Source organism: Gallus gallus, unplaced genomic scaffold (genome assembly GCF_016699485.2).
Source record: "Gallus gallus isolate bGalGal1 unplaced genomic scaffold, bGalGal1.mat.broiler.GRCg7b scaffold_106, whole genome shotgun sequence".
Lineage (NCBI taxonomy): Eukaryota > Metazoa > Chordata > Aves > Galliformes > Phasianidae > Gallus > Gallus gallus.
In genome coordinates, this window is record NW_024096058.1 from 1 (window position 1) to 27213 (window position 27213).

Below are 27213 nucleotides of genomic sequence, written 5' to 3' on the forward strand. Positions count from 1 at the left end.
GGAGCGAAGGAGCGCGCCCGAAAGCGGCCGAAATTGGGGGGGAACGGCACTAAATGTGCGGCCCCGAATTTGTTGAGGTGCTCCCGGGCGATGATGAGGCGTTGGATTGAGCCGTGCCCTCGTAGATCTGCCCACACCCACACAGCAAAACGGGGGGGTACGAAAAGGGGGGGGGGGGGGGCAACCGGATGGGGGCGGGGATGGCCATTTTCAAAGGGATGGCTTTGAAAATTGGGGGTATTTGAGGGCAAAACACTCAAAATGGAGATTTTCTGCAATAGGTGCACTTCTGAGCATCAGCAAAGGGGAAATGAGAGAACTTCAGAGGTCTCATAGGACCACATCTGTGCAATTTCAGCCCTGGAGCTGTAAGATGGGGTTCACCATTTTCAAAGGGTTCGCTTTGAAAATTGGGGTATTTGAGGGCCAAACACCCAAAATGGAGCATTTTCCTCCCATAGGTGCACTTCTGAGCATCAGCCAAAGGGGAAATGAGAGAACTTCAGAGGGTCTCATAGGACCACATCTGTGCAATTTCAGCCCTGGAGCTGTAAGATGGGGTTCACCATTTTCAAAGGGATTGGCTTTGAAAATTGGGGGTATTTTGAGGCAGAACACCAAAAATGGAGCATTTTCTGCAATAGATGCACTTCTGAGCATCAGCAAAGGGGAAATGAGGGCTCATAGGACCCACATCTGTGCAATTTCAGCCCCGGAGCTGTAAGACTTGGAGGGGGTTCGCCATTTTTCAAAGGGTTCGCTTTGAAAATTGGGGTATTTTGAGGGCAAAACACCCAAAATGGAGCATTTTCTGCAATAGGTGCACTTCTGAGCATCAGCAAAGGGGAAATGAGAGAACTTCAGAGGTCTCATAGGACCATATCTGTGCAATTTCAGCCCCGGAGCTGTAAGACTTGGAGGGGGTTGCCATTTTCAAAGGGTTCGCTTTGAAAATTGGGGGTATTTTGAGAGCAAAACACCCAAAATGGAGCATTTTCTGCAATAGGTGCACTTCTGAGCATCAGCAAAGGGGAAATGAGGGCTCATAGGACCACATCTGTGCCATTTCAGCCCCTGGGCTGTAAGATGGGGACGGGGTTCGCCATTTTCAAAGGGTTCGCTTTGAAAATTGGGGGTATTTTTGAGGGCAAAACACCCAAAATGGAGCATTTTCCTCCCATAGGTGCACTTCTGAGCATCAGCAAAGGGGAAATGAGGGCTCATAGGACACATCTGTGCAATTTCAGCCCCTGGGCCCTAAGATGGGGACGGGGTTCGCCATTTTTCAAAGGCCTTCCATTGGAAATTGGGTCCATTTTGAAGCCCAGCGGTGCCCCCAGTGGACCATTTTCTCCCATAAATGCAATTCTGAGCATCAGAAAGGAGCAAACCTTCAAAATGTGAGCAATTTGAAGCGCCTCAGACCGAATTGGTGCCATTTCAGCCTATGGGCCACAGGACGGGTCCGGAATTGGGCATTTTCAAAGGGCTTTCTTTGAAAATCGGGGCCGTCTGAGGGACAACAAAAGCCCCCAAAAGAGCCTTTCCTCAAATCAGCGCATGGCGGAGGGTCAGCAGAAGGGAAATGCGGGCAGCTCGGGGGGTTTCTGCCGGCCCAAATCCGTGCGATTCCAGCCCAAATCCGTGCGATTCCAGCCCAGAATACAGGGCCGGAGGTCGCCATTTTTAAAGGGCTCGCTGTGAAAATAGGGGCCGCCCCACGGCCACAGCCGCCCCCACGGGGCCCACACCCCCCCTTTACCTGGTAGATCTTGGCGTCCCTCATCAGCTTCTCCACGGGGAAGTCGCAGTTGAAGCCGCTGCCACCGAAGATCTGCACGGCGTCGGAGGCCGCCCTGGTTGGCCACGTCGGCGGCGAAGGCTTTGGCGATGGACGCCATGAAGGTATTGCGGCGCCCCACGTCCACCTCCCAGGCGGCGCGCTGGTAGGCCAGGCGGGCCAGCTCCACCTTCATGGCCATCTCGGCCAGCAGGAACGACACGGCCTGGTGCTAAGGGCAGCAATTAGCAGGGCTCATTAGGCTCATTAGGCTCATTAGTCATTAGCGGGCCAGCTCCACCTTCATGGCCATCTCGGCCAGCAGGAACCACACGGCCTGGTGCTAAGGGCAGCAATTAGCAGGGCTCATTAGGCTCATTAGGCTCATTAGCGGGCCAGCTCCACCTTCATGGCCATCTCGGCCAGCAGGAACCACACGGCCTGGTGCTAAGGGCAGCAATTAGCAGGGCTCATAGGCTCATTAGGCTCATTAGGCTCATTAGCGGGCCAGCTCCACCTTCATGGCCATCTCGGCCAGCAGGAACGACACGGCCTGGTGCTAAGGGCAGCAATTAGCAGGGCTCATTAGGCTCATTAGTCATTAGCGGGCCAGCTCCACCTTCATGGCCATCTCGGCCAGCAGGAACCACACGGCCTGGTGCTAAGGGCAGCAATTAGCAGGGCTCATTAGGCTCATTAGGCTCATTAGCGGGCCAGCTCCACCTTCATGGCCATCTCGGCCAGCAGGAACCACGCGGCCTGGTGCTAAGGGCAGCAATTAGCAGGGCTCATTAGGCTCATTAGGCTCATTAGTCATTAGCGGGCCAGCTCCACCTTCATGGCCATCTCGGCCAGCAGGAACCACACGGCCTGGTGCTAAGGGCAGCAATTAGCAGGGCTCATTAGGCTCATTAGTCATTAGCGGGCCAGCTCCACCTTCATGGCCATCTCGGCCAGCAGGAACCACACGGCCTGGTGCTAAGGGCAGCAATTAGCAGGGCTCATTAGGCTCATTAGGCTCATTAGCGGGCCAGCTCCACCTTCATGGCCATCTCGGCCAGCAGGAACGACACGGCCTGGTGCTAAGGGCAGCAATTAGCAGGGCTCATTAGGCTCATTAGTCATTAGCGGGCCAGCTCCACCTTCATGGCCATCTTGGCCAGCAGGAACCACGCGGCCCTGGTGCTAAGGGCAGCAATTAGCAGGGCTCATTAGGCTCATTAGGCTCATTAGCGGGCCAGCTCCACCTTCATGGCCATCTCGGCCAGCAGGAACCACACGGCCTGGTGCTAAGGGCAGCAATTAGCAGGGCTCATTAGGCTCATTAGGCTCATTAGGCTCATTAGCAGGCCAGCTCCACCTTCATGGCCATCTCGGCCAGCAGGAACCACACGGCCTGGTGCTAAGGGCAGCAATTAGCAGGGCTCATTAGGCTCATTAGTCATTAGCGGGCCAGCTCCACCTTCATGGCCATCTCGGCCAGCAGGAACCACACGGCCTGGTGCTAAGGGCAGCAATTAGCAGGCTCATTAGGCTCATTAGTCATTAGCGGGCCAGCTCCACCTTCATGCCATCTCGGCCAGCAGGAACCACACGGCCTGGTGCTAAGGGCAGCAATTAGCAGGGCTCATTAGGCTCATTAGTCATTAGCGGGCCAGCTCCACCTTCATGGCCATCTCGGCCAGCAGGAACCACACGGCCCTGGTGCTAAGGGCAGCAATTAGCAGGGCTCATTAGGCTCATTAGTCATTAGCGGGCCAGCTCCACCTTCATGGCCATCTCGGCCAGCAGGAACGACACGGCCTGGTGCTAAGGGCAGCAATTAGCAGGGCTCATTAGGCTCATTAGGCTCATTAGCGGGCCAGCTCCACCTTCATGGCCATCTCGGCCAGCAGGAACCACACGGCCTGGTGCTAAGGGCAGCAATTAGCAGGGCTCATTAGGCTCATTAGGCTCATTAGGCTCATTAGCGGGCCAGCTCCACCTTCATGGCCATCTCGGCCAGCAGGAACGACACGGCCTGGTGCTAAGGGCAGCAATTAGCAGGGCTCATTAGGCTCATTAGCGGATAATTAGCGGTAGATAATGAGGCTCCAGGCAGTGCTGCAGGGCTGTGCGGTGCTGATGAGGACTGAGGCTGTGGGTCATTATGCTCCTAATCCCAATCCCAGCGCCCCAATCCCAATCCCAGCGCTCCAATCCCAATCCCAGCGCCCCCTAACCCCAATCCCATATCCCAGCAATCCCAAATCCCAGCAATCCCAAATCCCAGCAATCCCAGTGCCCCCAATCCCAATCCCAGCGCCTCCAATCCCCACAACCCCAATCCCAATCCCAGCACCCCCAATCCCAGCGCCCCCAATCCCAAATCCCAGCAATCCCAGCGCCCCCAATCCCAGTGCCCCCAATCGCAACCCCAGCCCCCCTAATCCCAATCCCAAATCCCAGCAATCCCAAATCCCAGCAGTCCCAGCACCCCCAATCCCAATCCCCACAACCCCAATCCCAATCCCAGCACCCCCAATCCCACAACCCCAATCCCAACCAGGAGCGCCCCTAATGCCCACAACCCCAATCCCCCCAACCCCAGTGCCCCAATCCCAACCCCAGCGCCCCCAATCCCCACAACCCCAATCCCCATCCCAGTGCCCCCAATCCCAGTGCCCCCAATCCCAACCCCCGCACCCCAATCCCAATCCCAGCGCCCCAATGCCAAATCCCAGCGCCCCTAATCCCAACCTCAATCCCAACCCCAGCGCCCCCAATCCCAACCCCAGTGCTCCCAATCCCAACCCCAGCACCCCAATCCCCACAACCCCCAATCCCAATCCCCACAACCCCAATCCCAATCCCAGCGCCCCCAATCCCAAATCCCAGTGCCCCCAATCCCCACAACCCCAATCCCAACCCCAGCGCCCCAATCCCCAGCGCCCCTAATGCCCCCAACCCCAATCCCGGTGCCCCCAACCCCAATCCCCACAACCCCAATCCCAACCCCAGTAATCCCAATCCCAATCCCCACAACCCCAATCCCAATCCCCACAACCCCAATCCCCACAACCCCAATCCCCACAACCCCAATCCCAACCCCCGTGCCCCCAACCCCCACAACCCCAATCCCAACCCCAGTAATCCCAATCCCAACCCCAGCGCCCCCAATCCCCACAACCCCAATCCCAGCCCCAGCGCCCCCAATCCCAGCGCCCCCAGCATTTTGAGCCACGCCTTGCAGCCCATGAGATCCCAATTAATTAACGAGCCAATGAATTAAGGAGGCAATTAAGGAGACAATTAGCAGCTCACCTCCACGATGGGCTTCCCGAAGGTCTTCCTCTGCAGCGCGTAGCGGGTGGCCTCATCCAGCGCCCGCCTGGCCAGGCCCACCGCGCCGGCCGCCACCTGCGGGGGGACACGGCACTCAGCGCGGGGGGACGGCCAAGGGTGGGGGGAAAGGAGAAGGGTGGGGGGGGGAAAGGTGAAGGGGTGGGGGGGGGGGAAGGCAAAGGACTGGGGGGGGGAAGGCGAAGGGTATGGGGGGGAAAGGTGAAGGTTTGGGGGGGGAAAGGAGAAGGGGTGGGGGGGGGAAGGAGAAGGGGTGGGGGGGGAAGGAGAAGGGCTGGGGGGGGGAAGGAGAAGGGCTGGGGGGGGGAAGGAGAAGGGCTGGGGGGGGGGAAGGAGAAGGGTTTTGGGGGGAAGGAGAAGGGTTTTTGGGGGAAGGAGAAGGGTTGGGGGGGAAAGGAGAAGGGTTGGGGGGGAAAGGAGAAGGGCTGGGGGGGGAAAGGAGAAGGGTGGGGGGGGGACAGCAAAGGGTTGGGGGGGAAAGGAGAAGGGTGGGGGGGGGACAGCAAAGGGTGGGGGGGGAAAGGAGAAGGGTTGGGGGGGGGAAAGGAGAAGGGTTGGAGGGGGGAAAGGAGAGGGGTTGGGGGGGGGAAAGGAGAAGGGTTGGGGGGGGGAAAGGTGCCGGGATTGGGGGGGGAAAGGAGAGGGGTTGGGGGGGAAAGGAGAAGGGTTGGGGGGGGGAAAGGAGAAGGGTTGGGGGGGGAGAAAAGGTGAAGGGTTGGGGGGGGGGAAGGAGAAGGGGTGGGGGGGAAAGGAGAAGGGGTGGGGGGAAAGGAGAAGGGGTGGGGGGAAAGGAGAAGGGGTGGGGGGGGGGAAGGAGAAGGGGTGGGGGGGGAAAGGAGAAGGGTGGGGGGGGAAAGGAGAAGGGGTGGGGGGGGAAAGGAGAAGGGGTGGGGGGGAAAGGAGAGGGTTGGGGGGGGGAAGGAGAAGGGTTGGGGGGGGGAAGGCGCCGGGTTGGGGTGCAAAGGCAAAGGTTTGGGGGGGAAAGGTGCCGGGTTTGGGGGGGGGGGGGGAAGGCGCCCAGTTTACAGGGGAAAGGTGAAGGTTTGGGGTGGAACGGTGCCAGGTTTGGGGGGGAAAGGCGACGGTTTGGGGGGGGAAAGGAGAAGGGTTGGGGGGGGGAAAGGAGAAGGGTTGGGGGGGGGAAGGCGGAGGGTTGGGGGGGGAAGGCGGAGGGTTGGGGGGGGGAAAGGCGGAGGGTTGGGGTGCAAAGGCGAAGGTTTGGGGGGGAAAGGCACCCGGTTTGGGGGTGGAAAGGTGCCGGGTTTGGGGGGGGGGGGGGGGGGAGGCGCCCAGTTTACAGGGGGAAAGGTGAAGGTTTGGGGTGGAACGGTGCCAGGTTTGGGGGGGAAAGGCATTGGTTTTAAGGGTGGAAGGGCGCCGGGTTTGGGGGGAAAGGCGCCCATTTCAGGCGGAAAGGCAAAAGTTTGGGGCGGAAAGGCGATGGTTTGGGGCGGAAAGCTGAAGGTTTTTGGGGCGGAAAGCTGAAGGTTTGGGGCGGAAAGCTGAAGGTTTGGGGCGGGAAAGCTGAAGGTTTGGGGCGGAAAGCTGAAGGTTTGGGGCGGAAAGGAGAAGGTGTGGGGGGGAAAGGAGAAGGTGTGGGGGGGAAAGGAGAAGGTGTGGGGGGGAAAGGAGAAGGTGTGGGGGGGAAAGGAGAAGGTGTGGGGCGGAAAGGAGAAGGTGTGGGGCGGAAAGGAGAAGGTGTGGGGCGGAAAGGAGAAGGTGTGGGGCGGAAAGGAGAAGGTGTGGGGCGGAAAGGAGAAGGTGTGGGGCGGAAAGGAGAAGGTGTGGGGCGGAAAGGAGAAGGTGTGGGGCGGAAAGGAAAAGGTTTGGGGCGGAAAGGAAAAGGTTTGGGGCGGAAAGGAAAAGGTTTGGGGCGGAAAGGCGATGGTTGGGGCGGAAAGGAAAAGGTTTGGGGCGGAAAGGCGATGGTTGGGGCGGAAAGGCGAAGGGTTGGGGCGGAAAGGAGAAGGGTTGGGGCGGAAAGGAGAAGGGTTGGGGCGGAAAGGCGAAGGGTTGGGGCGGAAAGGAGAAGGGTTGGGGCGGAAAGGAGAAGGGTTGGGGCGGAAAGCTGAAGGTTTGGGGCGGAAAGCTGAAGGTTTGGGGCGGAAAGCTGAAGGTTTGGGGCGGAAAGCTGAAGGTTTGGGGCGGAAAGCTGAAGGTTTGGGGCGGAAAGCTGAAGGTTTGGGGCGGAAAGGCGAAGGTTTGGGGCGGAAAGGCGAAGGTTTGGGGCGGAAAGGCGAAGGTTTGGGGCGGAAAGGCGAAGGTTTGGGGCGGAAAGGCGAAGGTTTGGGGCGGAAAGGAGAAGGTTTGGGGCGGAAAGGCGAAGGTTTTGGGGCGGAAAGGCGAAGGTTTGGGACGGAAAGGCGATGGTTTGGGGCGGAAAGGCGATGGTTTGGGGCGGAAAGGCGATGGTTTGGGGCGGAAAGGCGATGGTTTGGGGCGGAAAGGCAAAGGGTTGGGGCGGAAAGGAGAAGGTTTGGGGGCGGAAAGGAGAAGGTTTGGGGGCGGAAAGGAGAAGGTTTGGGGCGGAAAGGAGAAGGTTTGGGGCGGAAAGGAGAAGGTTTGGGGCGGAAAGGAGAAGGTTTGGGGCGGAAAGGAGAAGGTTTGGGGCGGAAAGGAGAAGGTTTGGGGCGGAAAGGCGCTCATTTCAGGTGGAAAGGAGAAGTTTTGTGGCGGAAAGGAGAAGGTTTGGGGCGGAAAGGCGCCCATTTCGGGTGGAAAGGAGAAGGTTTGGGGGGGAAAGGAGAAGGTTTGGGGCGGAAAGGAGAAGGTTTGGGGCGGAAAGGAGAAGGTTTGGGGCGGAAAGGAGAAGGTTTGGGGCGGGAAAGGAGAAGGTTTGGGGCGGAAAGGAGGTTTTGGGGGGGGAAAGGAGGTTTTGGGGGGAAAGGAGAAGGTTTGGGGGGGAAAGGAGAAGGTTTTGGGGGGGAAAGGCGATGGTTTGGGGTGGAAAGGTGCCCATTTCGGGTGGAAAGGAAAAGGTTTGGGGGGGAAAGGTGAAGGTTTTGGGTGGAAAGGTGAAGGTTTGGGGGAGGAAAGATGAAGGTTTGGGGCGGAAAGGCGAAGGTTTGGGGCGGAAAGGCGAAGGTTTGGGGCGGAAAGGCGATGGTTTGGGGCGGAAAGGCGAAGGTGTGGGGCGGAAAGGAGAAGGGTTGGGGCGGAAAAGGCGATGGTTTGGGACACTGACGGGCGGGCGCGGTCCTGTCGAAGGCCCCCATGGCGATCTTGAAGCCGGCGCCCTCGGCCAGCAGCACGTTGTCCTTCGGGATCCTCACGTCCTCGAAGGCGATGCCGCGCGTGTCCGAGCAGCGCTGCCCCATGTTCAGCTCCTGCCTCACGGGGGGGGGGGATGGGGGATGTCGGCACCAAACCCGCACCCCCCCACCCCTAAAACACCCCCCCCAAAACCCCACGGAGCAGTGAGGGGGCAGCCGGGCAGCGGGACCCCGAAATCACACGGCTGTGGGGGGGGGAGAGCTCTGAGGGCAGCAGGGCAGCGCAGCCGCGGCACAACACCCAAACGTGGGGGTGTGGGGGGATGGGGTTGTATGGGGGGATGGGGGGATATGGGGGGCTGGGGGCGATATGGGGTCATATGGGGGTGATATGGGGGGACTGGAGTTGGGTGATATGGGGGTGGGGGGGCTGGGGTCATATGGGGGCGACATGGGGGGATCTGGGGGCCTGGGGGCCTGGAGTTGTATGGGGGTGATATGGGGGGCTGGGGGCAATATGGGGGTGATATGGGGGGCTGGGGGCAATATGGGGGGCTGGGGGCGATATGGGGGGACTGGAGTTGGGCGATATGGGGGGTGGGGGGGGCTGGGGTCATATGGGGGCGACATGGGGGGATCTGGGGGCCTGGGGGCCTGGAGTCGTATGGGGGTGATATGGGGGCTGGGGGCAATATGGGGGTGATATGGGGGGCTGGGGGCAATATGGGGGGCTGGGGGCGATATGGGGGGACTGGAGTTGGGCGATATGGGGGGTGGGGGGGGCTGGGGTCATATGGGGGCGACATGGGGGGATCTGGGGGCCTGGGGGCCTGGAGTCGTATGGGGGTGATATGGGGGCTGGGGGCAATATGGGGGTGATATGGGGGGGTGTGGGGGGCTGGGGTCGTATGGGGGCGATATGGGGGGCTGGGGTGATATGGGAGGCTGGGGGTGATATGGGGGGACTGGAGTTGGGTGATATGGGGGGTGTGGGGGGCTGGGGTCGTATGGGGGTGATATGGGGGGTGTGGGGCCCTGGGGTCGTATGGGGGTGATATGGGGGGCTGGGGGTGACATGGGGGGACTGGAGTTGGGTGATGTGGGGGGATATGGGGGGGTGTGGGGGACTGGGGTCGTATGGGGGCGATATGGGGGGCTGGGGGCGATATGGGGGGCTGGGGGTGGGTGATATGGGGGGATATGGGGGGTGTGGGGGTCTGAGGTTGTATGGGAGGATGTGGGGGTGATATGGGGGGACTGGGTTTGATATGGGGGGGGTGTGGGGAGCTGGGGTGGATATGGGGGTCTCCCATTAAGACAAAGCTAATTACTGACAGCTGCCATTAAGACAATGCTAATTACTGACTACTGCCATTAAAACAAGACTAATTACTGACAGTTTTGATTCATACAAAGGTAATTACTGATGGCCGCCGTTCAGACAACGCTAATTACTGACGGCTGCCGTTAACACAGCGCTAATTACTGACGGCCGCCGTTCACACAGCGCTAATTACTGACGACTGCCATTAAAACAAGGCTAATCACTGACCGCTCCCATTCAAACAAGACTAATTACTGGCGGCCGCCGTTCACACGGCGCTAATTACTGGCGGCCGCCGTTCACACGGCGCTAATTACTGGCGGCCGCCGTTCACACGGCGCTAATTACTGGCGGCCGCCGTTCACACGGCGCTAATTACTGGCGGCCGCCGTTCACACGGCGCTAATTACTGGCGGCCGCCGTTCACACGGCGCTAATTACTGGCGGCCGCCGTTCACACGGCGCTAATTACTGGCGGCCGCCGTTCACACGGCGCTAATTACTGGCGGCCGCCGTTCACACAGCGCTCAGCAGACAGCGAGGCGCCCCACTGGAGCCCCACCTTCCGCCCCACGTGGATCCCGGGGCTGTCGGCGTCCACCACAAAACCCGTGAAGGCTTTGCTGGCCGGCGCGGATGGGTCCGGGTGGGTGCGGGCCAGCAGGAAGTACCTGCAACACAACAGGAAGTGAGCGGGAAGGGAGCAGGAAGTACCGGCAACACAGCGGGAAGGGAGCGGGAAGGGAGCAGGAAGTACCGGCAACACAGCGGGAAGGGAGCAGGAAGTACCGGCAACACAGCAGGAAGGGAGCGGGAAGGGAGCAGGAAGTACCTGCAACACAGCGGGAAGGGAGCGGGAAGGGAGCAGGAAGTACCGGCAACACAGCGGGAAGGGAGCAGGAAGTACCTGCAACGCAGCAGGAAGGGAGAGGGAAGGGAGCGGGAAGGGCCTGCAACACAGCGGGAAGGGAGCGGGAAGGAAGCAGGAAGTACCGGCAACACAGCGGGAAGGGAGCGGGAAGGGAGCAGGAAGTACCGGCAACACAGCGGGAAGGGAGCGGGAAGGGAGCAGGAAGTACCGGCAACACAGCGGGAAGGGAGCGGGAAGGGCCTGCAACACAGCGGGAAGGGAGCGGGAAGGAAGCAGGAAGTACCTGCAACACAGCGGGAAGGGAGAGGGAAGGGAGCAGGAAGTACCGGCAACACAGCGGGAAGGGAGCGGGAAGGGAGCAGGAAGTACCGGCAACACAGCGGGAAGGGAGCGGGAAGGGCCTGCAACACAGCGGGAAGGGAGCGGGAAGGGAGCAGGAAGTACCGGCAACACAGCAGGAAGTGAGCGGGAAGGGAGCAGGAAGTACCGGCAACACAGCAGGAAGTGAGCGGGAAGGGAGCAGGAAGTACCGGCAACACAACAGGAAGTGAGCGGGAAGGGAGCAGGAAGTACCGGCAACACAGCGGGAAGGGAGCAGGAAGTACCTGCAACGCAGCGGGAAGGGAGCAGGAAGTACCTGCAACGCAGCGGGAAGGGAGAGGGAAGGGAACGGGAAGGGCCTGCAACACAGCGGGAAGGGAGCGGGAAGGAAGCAGGAAGTACCTGCAACACAGCAGGAAGGGAGCGGGAAGGGAGCAGGAAGTACCGGCAACACAGCGGGAAGGGAGCGGGAAGGGAGCAGGAAGTACCGGCAACACAGCGGGAAGGGAGTGGGAAGGGCCTGCAACACAGCGGGAAGGGAGCGGGAAGGAAGCAGGAAGTACCGGCAACACAGCGGGAAGGGAGCGGGAAGGGAGCAGGAAGTACCGGCAACACAGCAGGAAGGGAGCGGGAAGGGAGCAGGAAGTACCTGCAACACAACAGGAAGTGAGCGGGAAGGGAGCAGGAAGTACCGGCAACACAACAGGAAGTGAGCGGGAAGGGAGCAGGAAGTACCTGCAACGCAGCGGGAAGGGAGCAGGAAGTACCTGCAACGCAGCGGGAAGGGAGAGGGAAGGGAACGGGAAGGGCCTGCAACACAGCGGGAAGGGAGCGGGAAGGAAGCAGGAAGTACCTGCAACACAGCAGGAAGGGAGCGGGAAGGGAGCAGGAAGTACCGGCAACACAGCGGGAAGGGAGCGGGAAGGGAGCAGGAAGTACCGGCAACACAGCGGGAAGGGAGCAGGAAGGGAGCAGGAAGTACCGGCAACACAGCAGGAAGGGAGCGGGAAGGGAGCAGGAAGTACCGGCAACACAACAGGAAGTGAGCGGGAAGGGAGCAGGAAGTACCGGCAACACAGCGGGAAGGGAGCAGGAAGGGAGCAGGAAGTACCTGCAACACAGCAGGAAGGGAGCAGGAAGGGCCTGGAAGGGAGGGGGAAGTGAGCGGGAAGGGAGCAGGAAGGGAGGGGAAAGTAAGCAGGAAGTGCTTGGAAGGGAGAGGGAAGAGAACAGGAAGGGCCTGGAAGGGAGGGGGAAGAGAACAGGAAGGGAGCAGGAAGGGCCTGGAATGGAGGGGAAGGGAGCAGGAAGGGAGCAGAAAGTAAGCAGGAAGTGCCTGGAAGGGAGAGGGAAGGGAGCAAAAAAGGGCCTGGAAGGGAGAGGGAAGGGAGCAGGAAGGGAGCAGGAAGGGCCTGGAATGGAGGGGAAGGGAGCAGGAAGGGAGCAGAAAGTAAGCAGGAAGTGCCTGGAAGGGAGGGGAAAGAGAACAGGAAGTGCCTGGAAGGAAGCAGGAAGGGAGCAGGAAGGGCCTGGAAGGGAGCAGGAAGGGAGCAGGAAGGGAGCAGGAAGGGAGCAGGAAGGGAGCAGGAAGGGAGCAGGAAGGGAGCAGGAAGGGCCTGGAAGGCAGGGGAAGGGAGAAGGGAGGGAGAGGAAAGTAAGCAGGAAGTGCCTGGAAGGGAGAGGGAAGAGAACAGGAAGTGCCTGGAAGGGAGGGGAAAGAGAACAGGAAGTGCCTGGAAGGGAGCAGGAAGGGAGCAGGAAGGACCTGGAAGGAAGCAGGAAGGGAGCAGGAAGGACCTGGAAGGAAGCAGGAAGGGAGCAGGAAGGGAGCAGGAAGGGAGCAGGAAGGGAGCAGGAAGGGAGCAGGAAGGGAGCAGGAAGGGAGCAGGAAGGGAGCAGGAAGGGAGCAGGAAGGGAGCAGGAAGGGAGCAGGAAGGGAGGGGGGAAGGAAGTGGTTGTGAAGTGCCTGTGGGGGCAGGGAGGGACGGAAGGAAGTGGGTGGGAAGTGGGTGGGAAGCGGGTGGGTCTCCGTGGCATTTTCCCCATTAATAAGTGACCGAATGGCAGCGATTTGAGCGGCGTTTCCCCACTGATCATTAATTAACCACAGCTCGGAGCTCGTAATGCTCTTTCCCCCATTTATAAGTGATCAAACCTCACTGCTGCGCTCCCGTTGATAATTAACCACAGCTCAGAGATTTTAATGGCTTTTTTTCCTCTCTGTAATTAACCACGTCCCTTTTCTCCATCGATAACTGACCAAACCCCATAGGTTTCAATGCTGTTTTCCCCATTGATAACTGACCAAACCCCACAGATTTCAATGCCATTTCCCCCACTGATAACTGACCAAACCCCACAGATCTCAATGCCATTTCCCCCACTGATAACTGACCAAACCCCACAGATTTCAATGCTGTTTTCCCCACTGATAACTGACCAAATCCCATAGGTTTCAATGCCATTTCCCCCACTGATAACTGACCAAACCCCACAGATTTCAATGCTGTTTTCCCCATTGATAACTGACCAAACCCCACAGATTTCAATGCCATTTCCCCCACTGATAACTGACCAAACCCCACAGATTTCAATGCCGTTTCCTCCACTGATAACTGACCAAACCCCACAGATTTCAATGCCATTTCCCCCACTGATAACTGACCAAACCCCATAGGTTTCAATGCCATTTCCCCCACTGATAACTGACCAAACCCCACAGATCTCAATGCCATTTCCCCCACTGATAACTGACCAAACCCCACAGATTTCAATGCCATTTCCCCCATTGATAACTGACCAAACCCCACAGATTTCAATGCCGTTTCCTCCACTGATAACTGACCAAACCCCACAGATTTCAATGCCATTTCCCCCACTGATAACTGACCAAACCCCATAGGTTTCAATGCCATTTCCCCCACTGATAACTGACCAAACCCCACAGATTTCAATGCCATTTTCCCCCATTGATAACTGACCAAACCCCACAGATTTCAATGCTGTTTTCCCCATTGATAACTGACCAAACCCCACAGATTTCAATGCCATTTCCCCCACTGATAACTGACCAAACCCCACAGATTTCAATGCCATTTCCCCCACTGATAACTGACCAAACCCCACAGATTTCAATGGCATTTCCCCCACTGATAACTGACCAAACCCCATAGGTTTCAATGCTGTTTTCCCCATTGATAACTGACCAAACCCCACAGATCTCAATGGCATTTCCCCCACTGATAACTGACCAAACCCCACAGATTTCAATGGCATTTCCCCCATTGATAACTGACCAAACCCCACAGATTTCAATGCCGTTTCCCCACTGATAACTGACCAAACCCCACAGATTTCAATGCCATTTCCCCCACTGATAACTGACCAAACCCCACAGATTTCAATGCCATTTCCCCCACTGATAACTGACCAAACCCCATAGGTTTCAATGCCATTTCCCCCACTGATAACTGACCAAACCCCACAGATTTCAATGCTGTTTTCCCCATTGATAACTGACCAAACCCCACAGATTTCAATGCCATTTCCCCCACTGATAACTGACCAAACCCCACAGATTTCAATGCCGTTTCCTCCACTGATAACTGACCAAACCCCACAGATTTCAATGCCATTTCCCCCACTGATAACTGACCAAACCCCACAGATTTCAATGCCATTTCCCCCACTGATAACTGACCAAACCCCACAGATTTCAATGCCATTTTCCCCCATTGATAACTGACCAAACCCCACAGATTTCAATGCTGTTTTCCCCATTGATAACTGACCAAACCCCACAGATTTCAATGCCATTTCCCCCACTGATAACTGACCAAACCCCACAGATTTCAATGCCATTTCCCCCACTGATAACTGACCAAACCCCACAGATTTCAATGGCATTTCCCCCACTGATAACTGACCAAACCCCATAGGTTTCAATGCTGTTTTCCCCATTGATAACTGACCAAACCCCACAGATCTCAATGGCATTTCCCCCACTGATAACTGACCAAACCCCACAGATTTCAATGGCATTTCCCCCATTGATAACTGACCAAACCCCACAGATTTCAATGCCGTTTCCCCACTGATAACTGACCAAACCCCACAGATTTCAATGCCATTTCCCCCACTGATAACTGACCAAACCCCACAGATTTCAATGCCGTTTCCCCACTGATAACTGACCAAACCCCACAGATTTCAATGGCATTTCCCCCATTGATAACTGACCAAACCCCACAGATTTCAATGCCATTTCCCCCACTGATAACTGACCAAACCCCATAGGTTTCAATGCTGTTTCCCCCACTGATAACTGACCAAACCCCACAGATTTCAATGCTGTTTTCCCCATTGATAACTGACCAAACCCCACAGATCTCAATGCCATTTCCCCCACTGATAACTGACCAAACCCCACAGATTTCAATGCTGTTTTCCCCATTGATAACTGACCAAACCCCACAGCTTTCAATGGCATTTCCCCCATTGATAACTGACCAAACCCCACAGCTTTCAATGGCATTTCCCCCACTGATAACTGACCAAACCCCACAGATTTCAATGCCATTTCCCCCACTGATAACTGACCAAACCCCACAGATTTCAATGCTGTTTCCCCCACTGATAACTGACCAAACCCCACAGATTTCAATGCTGTTTTCCCCATTGATAACTGACCAAACCCCACAGATCTCAATGCCATTTCCCCCACTGATAACTGACCAAACCCCACAGATTTCAATGCTGTTTTCCCCATTGATAACTGACCAAACCCCACAGCTTTCAATGGCATTTCCCCCATTGATAACTGACCAAACCCCACAGATTTCAATGCCGTTTCCTCCACTGATAACTGACCAAACCCCACAGATCTCAATGCCATTTCCCCCACTGATAACTGACCAAACCCCACAGATTTCAATGCCATTTCCCCCATTGATAACTGACCAAACCCCACAGATTTCAATGGCATTTCCCCCATTGATAACTGACCAAACCCCACAGATTTCAATGCCGTTTCCCCATTGATAACTGACCAAACCCCACAGATCTCAATGCCATTTCCCCCACTGATAACTGACCAAACCCCATAGGTTTCAACGCTGTTTCCCTGTTGATAATTGACCCAATCTCAGAGATCTCAAAGTTATTTCCCCCCTTTATAATTAACCTCATTGGTCTCAACGTCCCTTTTCCCCCTTTATAATTAACCTCATTGGTCTCAGTGTCCCTTTTCCCCCTTTATAATTAACCCCATTGGTCTCAACGTCCCTTTCCCCCATTCATAACTGCCCCACTGTTCCCCCACTGATAATTAACCTCACCCCATTGGTCTCATTGTCCCTTTCCCCCCTTTATAATTAACCCCATTGGTCTCATCGTCCCTTTTCCCCCATTCATAACCGCCCCAACCTCAGAGATCTCAGCTCTGTTCTCCCACTGATAATTAACCTCACCCCATTGATCTCAGTATCCCTTTCCCCCCTTTATAATTAACCCCATTGGTTCCAACGTCCCCTTCCCCCATTCATAACTGCCCCACTGTTCCCCCACTGATAATTAACCTCACCCCATTGGTCTCAGTGTCCCTTTCCCCCCTTTATAATTAACCCCATTGGTCTCAGTGTCCCTTTCCCCCCTTTATAATTAACCCCATTGGTTTCAACGTCCTCTTCCCCCATTCATAACTGCCCCACTGTTCCCCCACTGATAATTAACCTCACCCCATTGGTCTCAGTGTCCTTTTCCCCCCTTTATAATTAACCCCATTGGTCTCAACGTCCTCTTCCCCCATTCATAACTGCCCCCACCTCAGCGCTGTTCTCCCACTGATAATTAACCTCACCCCATTGGACTCATCGTCCCTTTTCCCCCATTCATAACCACCCCAACCTCAGAGACCTCAGTGCTGTTCTCCCACAGATAATTAACCTCACCCCATTGGTCTCAGTGTCCCTTTCCCCCCTTTATAATTAACCTCATTGGTCTCAACGTCCCTTTCCCCCATTCATAACTGCCCCACTGTTCCCCCACTGATAATTAACCTCACCCCATTGGTCTCAGTGTCCCTTTCCCCCCTTTATAATTAACCCCATTGGTTTCAACGTCCTCTTCCCCCATTCATAACTGCCCCACTGTTCTCCCACTGATAATTAACCTCACCCCATTGGTCTCAGTGTCCCTTTCCCCCCTTTATAATTAACCCCATTGGTTTCAACGTCCTCTTCCCCCATTCATAACTGCCCCACTGTTCCCCCACTGATAATTAACCTCACCCCATTGGTCTCAGGGTCCCTTTCCCCCCTTTATAATTAACCCCATTGGTTTCAACGTCCCTTTCCCCCATTCATAACTGCCCCACTGTTCCCCCACTGATAATTAACCTCACCCCATTGGTCTCAGTGTCCCTTTCCCCCCTTTATAATTAACCCCATTGGTCTCATCGTCCCTTTTCCCCCATTCATAACCGCCCCAACCTCAGAGATCTCAGCTCTGTTCTCCCACTGATAATTAACCTCACCCCATTGGTCTCAGTGTCCTTTTCCCCCCTTTATAATTAACCCCATTGGTCTCATCGTCCTTTTTCCCCCTTTATAATTAACCTCATTGGTCTCAGCGTCCTCTTCCCCCATTCATAACTGCCCCGCTGTTCTCCCACTGATAATTAACCTCACCCCATTGGTCTCATTGTCCCTTTCCCCCCTTTATAATTAACCTCATTGATCTCAACGTCCCTTTCCCCCATTCATAACTGCCCCACTGTTCCCCCACTGATAATTAACCTCACCCCATTGGTCTCAGTGTCCCTTTCCCCCCTTTATAATTAACCCCATTGGTTTCAACGTCCTCTTCCCCCATTCATAACTGCCCCGCTGTTCCCCCACTGATAATTAACCTCACCCCATTGGTCTCATCGTCCCTTTTCCCCCATTCACAACCGCCCCAACCTCAGAGATCTCAGCTCTGTTCTCCCACTGATAATTAACCTCACCCCATTGGTCTCAGTGTCCCTTTCCCCCCTTTATAATTAACCCCATTGGTCTCAACGTCCCTTTTCCCCCTTTATAATTAACCCCATTGGTCTCAACGTCCCTTTCCCCCATTCATAACTGCCCCACTGTTCCCCCACTGATAATTAACCTCACCCCATTGGTCTCAGTATCCTTTCCCCCCATTCATAACCGCCCCAACCTCAGAGCCTTCAACGCCCCCCCCCCATTTCCCACCCACCCACCGCAGTGACCGGAAGCACAGCCCGGATCCGCCCCCAATTTAGGTCTTTTTGACCCCAAAAACAAAGGGGGGGCAGCTCTCTCTCCAGCTCTCACCCACCAGCTGGCTTTGCCTCCGTTGGTGATCCACATCTTCTGCCCGTTGACGATGTACTCATCGCCCTTCCGCTCCGCTCTGGTTTGAATGCCGGCCACATCGGAGCCGGCGCCGGGCTCCGTCACGCAGTAGGCCTGGGGGGGGATTTTAGGGGGGGTTTTAGGGGGGAAAACCCCCTTTTTGGGGGCGTTACTGTGGTTGGATCGGCACGGCAGAGCCCCAACGCTTCCCACTGGGGGGGAATGAAGCACAGAAAGGCCTGGGGTGCGCACTGAGTCCCAACCCTGCTGTGTGTGGGGACAGCAACCTGCAGGCCGGGCTGCATGCAGACACAGCCACACGGGCCCTAAAGGCCCACACAAAAGCATTGGGACCCACACAGACCCCATAGAAAGGCACTGGGACCCACACAGACCCATTGGGACCCACACAGACCCATTGGGACCCACACAGACCCATTGGGACCCACACAGACCCATTGGGACCCACACAGACCCCATAGAAAGGGATTGGGACCCACAAAGACCCATTGGGACCCACACAGACCCCATAGAAAGGCAGTGGGACCAACAGGAATGCACTGGGACACATTGGGACCCCGTAGAGACCCCCCGGAGACCCACAGAGACCCCACAGGCCCTTTGCCCACCCCGCTGCCCCCCACCCCCTGTCCACAGGGGGGCCCCCCAATCCCGTCCATACAGCGGGGACCGCCCCAACCCACAGCAGCCCTCAGGCCCTACTGCACCTCTTTAGGGTCAGCTGTGCCCACCTGGCTCCCATTGGGATGCCTCCCCCCCCACCCCCCTCCCCACTTCCATCTTAACCCTTTTTCCCCCCCCAAACCGCCCACAGAATGGGGGGGAAACGAAACATCGCTTCGGGGGGAGGGAGGGGGGGGGTCGGTTTGAGCCGAAAAGGGACCAATAAAAATAAAAATACCCATTTTTGGGGGGTGAAAAATAGGACGGGAGGAGGGACCCCGCGGGGCGGCACTCACACACATGATGGGCTCCTCCGTCATCCTGCCCAGGTATTTGCGCTGCTGCCGCTCGTTGCCCGCGATGATCAGCGGCATTTGCTGCCAGGAAGCAGACGGACGTCACCCCCCAAACCCCCCCCCAAACCCCAAACCCCCCCAACGCCCCCCCGGCCCCAAAACCGCCCCCGATGTGGGGTGAAATGAGGGGCCCAATCGGGGCGCTCACCCCGAGGGAATTGGCCTCCATGGCCGTCTGGACGCCGGTGCAGCCGTACGCCAACTCCTCCGTGATGAGGCACGCCTCGAAGCTGCCCAGGCCCAGCCCGCCTGTGGGGCAGCACCGCAGCTGTGGCCCCACAGACACACAACGGGACCCCACAGCGCCCCATAGGGACCCCACAGAGCCCCACAGGGACACACTGGGATCCATAGGGACACACTGGGATCCATAGGGACCCCATAGGGACCCCACAGGGCCCCAGAGGGACACACTGGGATCCATAGGGACACACTGGGATCCATAGGGACCCCACAGGGACCCCACAGGGCCCCATAGGGACCCACTGGGATCCATAGGGACCCCACAGGGCCCCATAGGGACCCCACAGCATCCCACAGGGACACACTGGGATCCAACAGGGCCCCATAGGGACCCCACAGGGACCCATAGGGACACACTGGGACCCATAGGGGCACACTGGGACACACTGGGACCCATAGGGACCCCACAGAGCCCCAGAGGGACCCCACAGAGCCCCAGAGGGACACACTGGGATCCATAGGGACCCCACAGGGCCCCATAGGGACCCCACAGGGACCCATAGGGACACACTGGGATCCATAGGGACCCCACAGGGCCCCATAAGGACCCCACAGGGACACACTGGGATCCATAGGGACCCCATGGGATCCCACAGAGCCCCATAGTGACACACTGGGATCCATTGGGACACACTGGGATCCCACAGAGCCCCATAGCGACATACTGGGATCCATTGGGACCCCACAGACCCCCCTAGGGACACACTGGGATCCATTGGGACCCTACAGAGCCCCATAGGGATCCCACAGAGCCCCACAAAGCCCCATAGGGACACACTGGGATCCATTGGGACCCCACAGGATCCCACAGAGCCCCATAGGGACACACTGGGATCCATAGGGACCCAACAGAGCCCCATAGGGACCCCACAGAGCCCCCTAGGGACACACTGGGATCCATAGGGACCCCACAGTGCCCCACAGGGACCCCATAGAGACCCACAGAGAAACACAGGAACCCCACAGGGTCCCTAAGAGACCCATAGGGACCCCAGAGAGTCCCATAGGGATGCCAGAGAGCTACCCATGGGGACCCCACAGAGAAACCCATAGGGACGCCCCCAGAGACCCCACAGAGAAACACAGGAACCCCACAGGGACCCCATAGAGACCCATAGGGACCCACAAAGAAACACAGGAACCCCACAGGGTCCCTAAGAGACCCATAGGGACCCCATAGAGACCCACAGAAACCCCACAGGGTCCCTGAGAGACCCACAGGGACCCCATAGAGACCCACAGAGAAACACAGGAACCCCACAGGGTCCCTAAGAGACCCATACGGACCCCATAGAGACCCACAGAAACCCCACAGGGTCCCTGAGAGACCCACAGGGACCCCATAGAGACCCACAGAGAAACACAGGAACCCCACAGGGACCCCATAGAGACCCACAGAAACCCCACAGGGACCCCATAGAGACCCATAAGAGTCCCATAGGGATGCCAGAGAGCTACCCACAGGGACCCCACAGAGAAACCCATAGGGACACCCCCAGAGACCCCCCAGAGACCCCCCAGCTGCCGGCTCTCCCCATAGACGCAGCGCCGACTCACCGCAGCTCTCGGGGATGTGTGCGTTGAGCAGCCCCAGCTCCCAGGCACGTTTGATCAGCGGCATGGGGTACTGCAACAGGTGCCAATTAACGGCTATCCCTTAATTAGGGTGGGGGGGGGGGGGGGGGGGTTGGGTTGTGGGGTACCTCTCCGGTCCGGTCATACTGTGCTGCCACGGGGATGATCTCCTCCAGGGCAAAGCGCCGCGCCGTGGCCTGGAACTCCTTCTGCTGTGGGCTCAGCTCTGGGGGGGGGGGACAGAGCTGGGTATGGGGGGGCACAGGTGGAGGGTGGGGGTCACGGGGGTCAGAGCAGGGTATGGGGGGGCACGGGGGTCATAGGAGGGTATGGGGGAGGGTGGGGGTCACGGGGGTCATAGCAGGGTATGGGGGGGCACGGGGGTCACAGGGGTCATAGCAGGGTATGGGGGGGCACGGGGGTCACAGGGGTCAGAGCAGGGTATGGGGGGGCATGGGGGTCACAGGGGTCAGAGCAGGGTATGGGGGGGCACGGGGGTCATAGGAGGGTATGGGGGAGGGTGGGGGTCACGGGGGTCATAGCAGGGTATGGGGGGGCACGGGGGTCATATGAGGGTATGGGGGAGGGTGGGGGGCACGGGGGTCATAGCAGGGTATGGGGGGGCACGGGGGTCATAGGAGGGTATGGGGGGGGCATAGGTGCAGGGTGGGGTCACGGGGGTCATAGCAGGGTATGGGGGGGCACGGGGGTCACAGGGGTCATAGCAGGGTATGGGGGGGCATGGGGGTCATAGGAGGGTATGGGGGAGGGTGGGGGGCACGGGGGTCATAGGAGGGTATGGGGGGCATGGGGGGTCATAGGAGGGTATGGGGGAGGGTGGAGGTCACGGGAGGGTCACGGGAGGAGGGTGGGGGTCACGGGGGGGGTCACGGGAGGAGGGTGGGGGTCACGGGGGTCATAGCAGGGTATGGGGGGGCATGGGAGGAGGGTGGGGGGTCATAGGAGAGTATGGAGGAGGATGGGGGTCACGGGGGGGTCATGGGAGGAGGTTATGGGGGGGCATGGGGGTCACGGGGGGGTATGGGGGGGTCATAGGAGGGTATGTGAGAGGGTGGGGGTCACGGGGGGGCATGGGGGGGACACGGGAGGAGGGTGGGGGGTCATAGGAGGGTATGGGGGAGGGTGGGGAGCTATGGGGTGAGCACTTGGGGGGCGGAGGGATCAGGGGGTTATGGGGGGGAGTGGTGGGGGGGCAGAAGGGGGTGGGGGGGGTATGGGAGCTATGGGGTGAGCATTTGGGGGCAGGGGGGTTGGGTGGTGGGGGGTATGGAGGGTATGGGGTGGAGGATGGGGGTAGGGGGAGCTATGGGGTGAGCACTTGTGGGGCAGAGGGGCTGGCGGAAGGTGCTGGGGGGGGGGGGGCAACGGGAGGTTGGGGGGAGCGCTGGGGGACAGAGGGGGGTTAAGGGGGTGTGGGAGGAGTGCCGGGGGGGAGTGGGGGGGGTCTTATAGGGGGGCAGAAGGGTTTGGGGTGTTATGGGGGCAGTGGGGGAGAGGTTGAGAAGTTATGGGGGGGGGGGGGGGGGTGGCAGAGGGGTTTGGGGGTGTTGTGGGGGATGAGAGCAGCCCGACTGATCTGTGAGACGGAAAGGCTGCCAAAAAGCCCCCCCCGCAGAGCAGGATTTGCCCAAACCGGCAGCTTTTGGCCCCAAAACGCCGCACTCACCAAAGCTGAAGCCCCCCGTGAGGGTCCCGTGCTGCACGTGTGGGGCGGCCCCCCCCCGACAGCAGCCTGCGCCCACAGCGCACCGCTGTGGGGAGCACCTGGGGGGGGGGGGGGGGGAAGGGGGGGGTCAGAAATGGGCACTGCTCCCACCCACCGGGACCCCCACTTCACTTCTGGGACCCCAATGAGCCCCCCCCACTTCTGGGACCCCCACCGCTGTGGGACCCCCCCCAGTTCCAGGACCCCACAGCTGCGGGATCCCAATGACCCCCATTTCCAGGCCCCCCCCAATTCCAGGGTCTCCGTGACCCCACAGTTCTATGACCCCAAACACCCCCAAAGTTTGGGGACCCCACAATTCCAGGACCCCACAATTCCAGGATCTTGGGACCCCCCCCAATCCTATGATTCCAACACCCCAGGCAATGGGGACCCCCCATTTCCAGGACCCCCCAATTCTGGGATCCTGGGACCCCCATAATCCTACCATTCCATAACCCCAACATTGTGGGGACCCCCCCCCCAATTCTGGGGACTCCCCGATCCTACAGTTCCAACACCCCAAGACTGTGGGACCCCTTCAACTCCACGGCCCTACATTTCCCTGCCAGGGCCCCACGATCCTATCGTTCCAGGACCCCAGGATTTGGGGACCCCCAGGATTTGGGGACCCCCAGCCGTAGGATCCCAGCACCCCACGATTCTATAGTTCCAGGACCCCAGGATTTGGGGACCCCAGGATTTGGGGACCCCCAGCCGTAGGATCCCAGCACCCCACACCCCCTGCCAGGACCCCACAGTCCTATAGTTCCAGGACCCCAGGATTTGGGGACCCCCAGGATTTGGGGACCCCCAGCCGTAGGATCCCAGGACCCCACACCCCCTGCCAGGACCCCACAGTCCTATAGTTCCAGGACCCCACGATTTGGGGACCCCCAGGATTTGGGGACCCCCAGCCATAGGATCCCAGGACCCCACACCCCCCTTCCGGGACCCCACACCCCCCTTCCAGGACCCCACAGTCCTATAGTTTCAGGACCCCCAGGATTTGGGGACCCCCAGCCGTAGGATCCCAGCACCCCACACCCCCTGCCAGGACCCCACACCCCCTTCCAGGACCCCAGGATTTGGGGAACCCCCAGCTGTAGGATCCCAGCACCCCACACCCCCTGCCAGGACCCCACAGTCCTATAGTTCCAGGACCCCACGATTTGGGGACCCCCAGGATTTGGGGACCCCCAGCCATAGGATCCCAGCACCCCACACCCCCTGCCAGGACCTCACCCCCCCTTCCAGGACCTCGGCATTTCACAGCCCTATGGCCCAGCCCAGCCCGGCCTTCTGCCCTTCACCCTTCCCCTACATTGGGGTGCGGGGCGGCCCCAAAAGGCGCCGTGGGGATCTCAGCCGCTTTAGGGTCGATCCCACACAATTTGGGGCCACCGCCTGACAACCCCGACCCCAAAACCTCCATTTTGGCCGCTTTTATTGACCCCAAAGGATGCAGAAATGGCACTGCTGGCAGAAAGCCCCACTTTATGCCCCAAATCCCCCCCTTTCCTGCCCCAAATCCCCCCCTTTCCTGCCCCAAACCCCCACAGTAACAGCACAACTGAAGTAAAAGCCCACTTTTAGACCCCAAATTCCCACTTTTAGACCCCAAATTCCCACTTTTAGACCCCAAATCCACACAGTGCTGGCACAGCTGAGGGAAAACCTTCAATGTTACGCCCCAAATTCCCACTTTTATGCCCCAAATCCCCCCTTTTTTTTTGCCCCAAATCCCCCCTTTCCTGCCCCAAATCCCCACAATAACAGCACAGCTGTCAGAAACCCCCACTTTTACGCCCCAAATTCCCACCTTTTTTACCTCAAAACCCCACTCTTATACCCCAAAACAACACAACAATGGCACAGCTGAAGGAAATAAGCGCTCTTTGGCCCCAAATCCCCCCCTTTTCTGGCTCTAATTCCCCCTTTTTGTCCCAAATCCCCCCTTTTTGGCCCCAAATCCCTACAGTATCAGCACACCTGAGGGAAAACTCCCACTTTGCGCCCCAAATCCCCCCTTTTTTACCCCAATTTCCCCCTTTCCCGCCCCAAATCACCACAGTAACCGCACAGCTGAGAGAAAAGCCCACATTTATACCCCAAATCTCCACTTTTATACCCCAAATTCCTACTTTTATGCCCCAAACCCCCACAGTAACAGCACGGCTGAAGTAAAAGCCCACTTTTAGACCCCAAATTCCCACTTTTAGACCCCAAATTCCCACTTTTAGACCCCAAATCCGCACAGCGCCGGCACACCTGAGGGAAAACCTTCAATGTTACGCCCCAAATTCCCACTTTTATGCCCCAAATCCCCCCTTTCCTGCCCCAAATCCCCACAATAACAGCACAGCTGACAGAAACCCCCACTTTTACGCCCCAAATTCCCACTTTTTTGCCTCAAAACCCCACTCTTATACCCCAAAACAACACAACAATGGCACAGCTGAAGGAAATAAGCGCTTTTTGCCCCCAAATCCCCCCTTTTTGGCCCCAAATCCCCACAGCATCAGCACACCTGAGGGAAAACTCCCACTTTGCGCCCCAAATCCCCCCTTTTTTACCCCAATTTCCCCCTTTCCCGCCCCAAATCACCACAGTAACCGCACAGCTGAGGGAAAAGCCCACATTTATACCCCAAATCCCCACTTTTACACCCCAAATTCCTACTTTCATGCCCCAAATCCCCACTTTTTTTGCCCCAAATCGCCACAATGACAGCACAGCTGAGGAGAAATCTCCACTTTTATGCCCCAATTTCCCACTTTTTGGCCCCAAATCACCACAATAACCGCACAGCTGAGGGAAAAGCCCACTTTTAGACACAGCTGAGGGAACAGCTGAGGGAAAAGCCCACATTTAGACCCCAAATTCCCACTTTTTTGCCCCAAATCCGCACAGTGCCGGCACAGCTGAGGGAAAACCTTCAATGTTACGCCCCAAATTCCCACTTTTTTGCCCCAAATTCCCACTTTTTTGCCCCAAATCCGTACAGTGCCGGCACAGCTGAGGGAAAACCTTCAATGTTACGCCCCAAATTCCCACTTTTATGCCCCAAATCCTCACTTCTTTTGCCCCGAAACGCCACAATAACCGCACAGCTGAAGGAAAAGCCCACATTTATACCCCAAATCTCCACTTTTACACCCGAAATTCCTACTTATATGCCCCAAATCCCCACTTTTTTTGCCCCAAATCGCCACAATGACAGCACAGCTGAGGAGAAATCTCCACTTTTATGCCCCAATTTCCCACTTTTTGGCCCCAAATCACCACAATAACCGCACAGCTGAGGGAAAAGCCCACTTTTAGACACAGCTGAGGGAACAGCTGAGGGAAAAGCCCACATTTAGACCCCAAATCCCCACTTTTATACCCCAAATTCCTACTATTATGCCCCAAACCCCCACAATAACAGCACAGCTGAAGTAAAAGCCCACTTTTGGACCCCAAATTCCCACTTTTAGACCCCAAATTCCCACTTTTTTGCCCCAAATCCGCACAGTGCCGGCACAGCTGAGGGAAAACCTTCAATGTTACGCCCCAAATTCCCACTTCTATGCCCCAAATCCTCACTTCTTTTGCCCCGAAACACCACAATAACCGCACAGCTGAAGGAAAAGCCCACATTTATACCCCAAATCTCCACTTTTACACCCGAAATTCCTACTTTTATGCCCCAAATCCCCACTTTTTTTGCCCCAAATCGCCACAATGACAGCACAGCTGAGGAGAAATCTCCACTTTTATGCCCCAATTTCCCCCTTTCCCGCCCCAAATCACCACAGTAACAGCACAGCTGAGGGAAAAGCCCACATTTATACCCCAAATCCCCACTTTTATATCCCAAATCCCCACTTTTATGCCCCAAATCGCCACAAAGACAGCACAGCTGAGAAGAAATCTCCACTTTTATGCCCCAATTTCCCCCTTTCCCGCCCCAAACCACCCCCCCCACACACACCACACAGCTGAGAGAACCCCCCGACCCCCCCCATCACTCCCCAAACCCCCAATTTTTCACCGCAAAACGCCACAACAACGGCACACCTGAGGGAAAACCCCCGCGTTTACACCCCGAACCCCCACTCCCATGCCCCAAATCCCCCTTTTTTTCGCCCCAAAACCCCACAAACCCCCCCCCCCCCCGCCCCCCAACAGCCGCGACCGACCCCTCACCCGCGTCCCGCGCAGCGCCGCCATTTTGTGAGGCCGCGGGGCGGGGAGGGGCGGAGCGCAGCACCGCGGGGGCCGCGGGTTCGAATCCCGCCCGGGGCGGAACGGCACCGCGGGGGCCGCGGGTTCGAATCCCGCCCGGGGCGGAGCGCAGCACCGCGGGGGCCGCGGGTTCGAATCCCGCCCGGGGCGGAGCGCAGCACCGCGGGGGCCGCGGGTTCGAATCCCAC

The 27213-nt window shown here is 57.9% G+C and overlaps 1 protein-coding gene and 1 long non-coding RNA gene across 2 annotated transcripts; both read right to left on the reverse strand.

Moving 5' to 3' along the window:
- Window positions 1-17: 17 nt before the first annotated feature.
- Window positions 18-27213, reverse strand: LOC121108947 (medium-chain specific acyl-CoA dehydrogenase, mitochondrial; the record flags this gene model as incomplete). The annotated part of the gene is given in 14 exon segments (XM_040657305.1): window positions 18-106; window positions 109-127; window positions 1763-1855; window positions 1857-2012; window positions 5084-5179; window positions 8311-8448; window positions 10221-10329; window positions 18195-18325; window positions 19192-19272; window positions 19400-19500; window positions 21052-21121; window positions 21198-21295; window positions 22757-22854; window positions 26980-27213. Coding segments are annotated over 14 exon segments (1513 nt in total), but the record flags the coding sequence as incomplete, so codon positions are not given.
- Window positions 2390-3317, reverse strand: LOC121108946. The gene is made up of 2 exons (XR_005843590.1): window positions 3141-3317; window positions 2390-2922 (listed from the first exon to the last, which is right to left on the reverse strand). It is a non-coding gene; the product is annotated as an uncharacterized LOC121108946 (long non-coding RNA).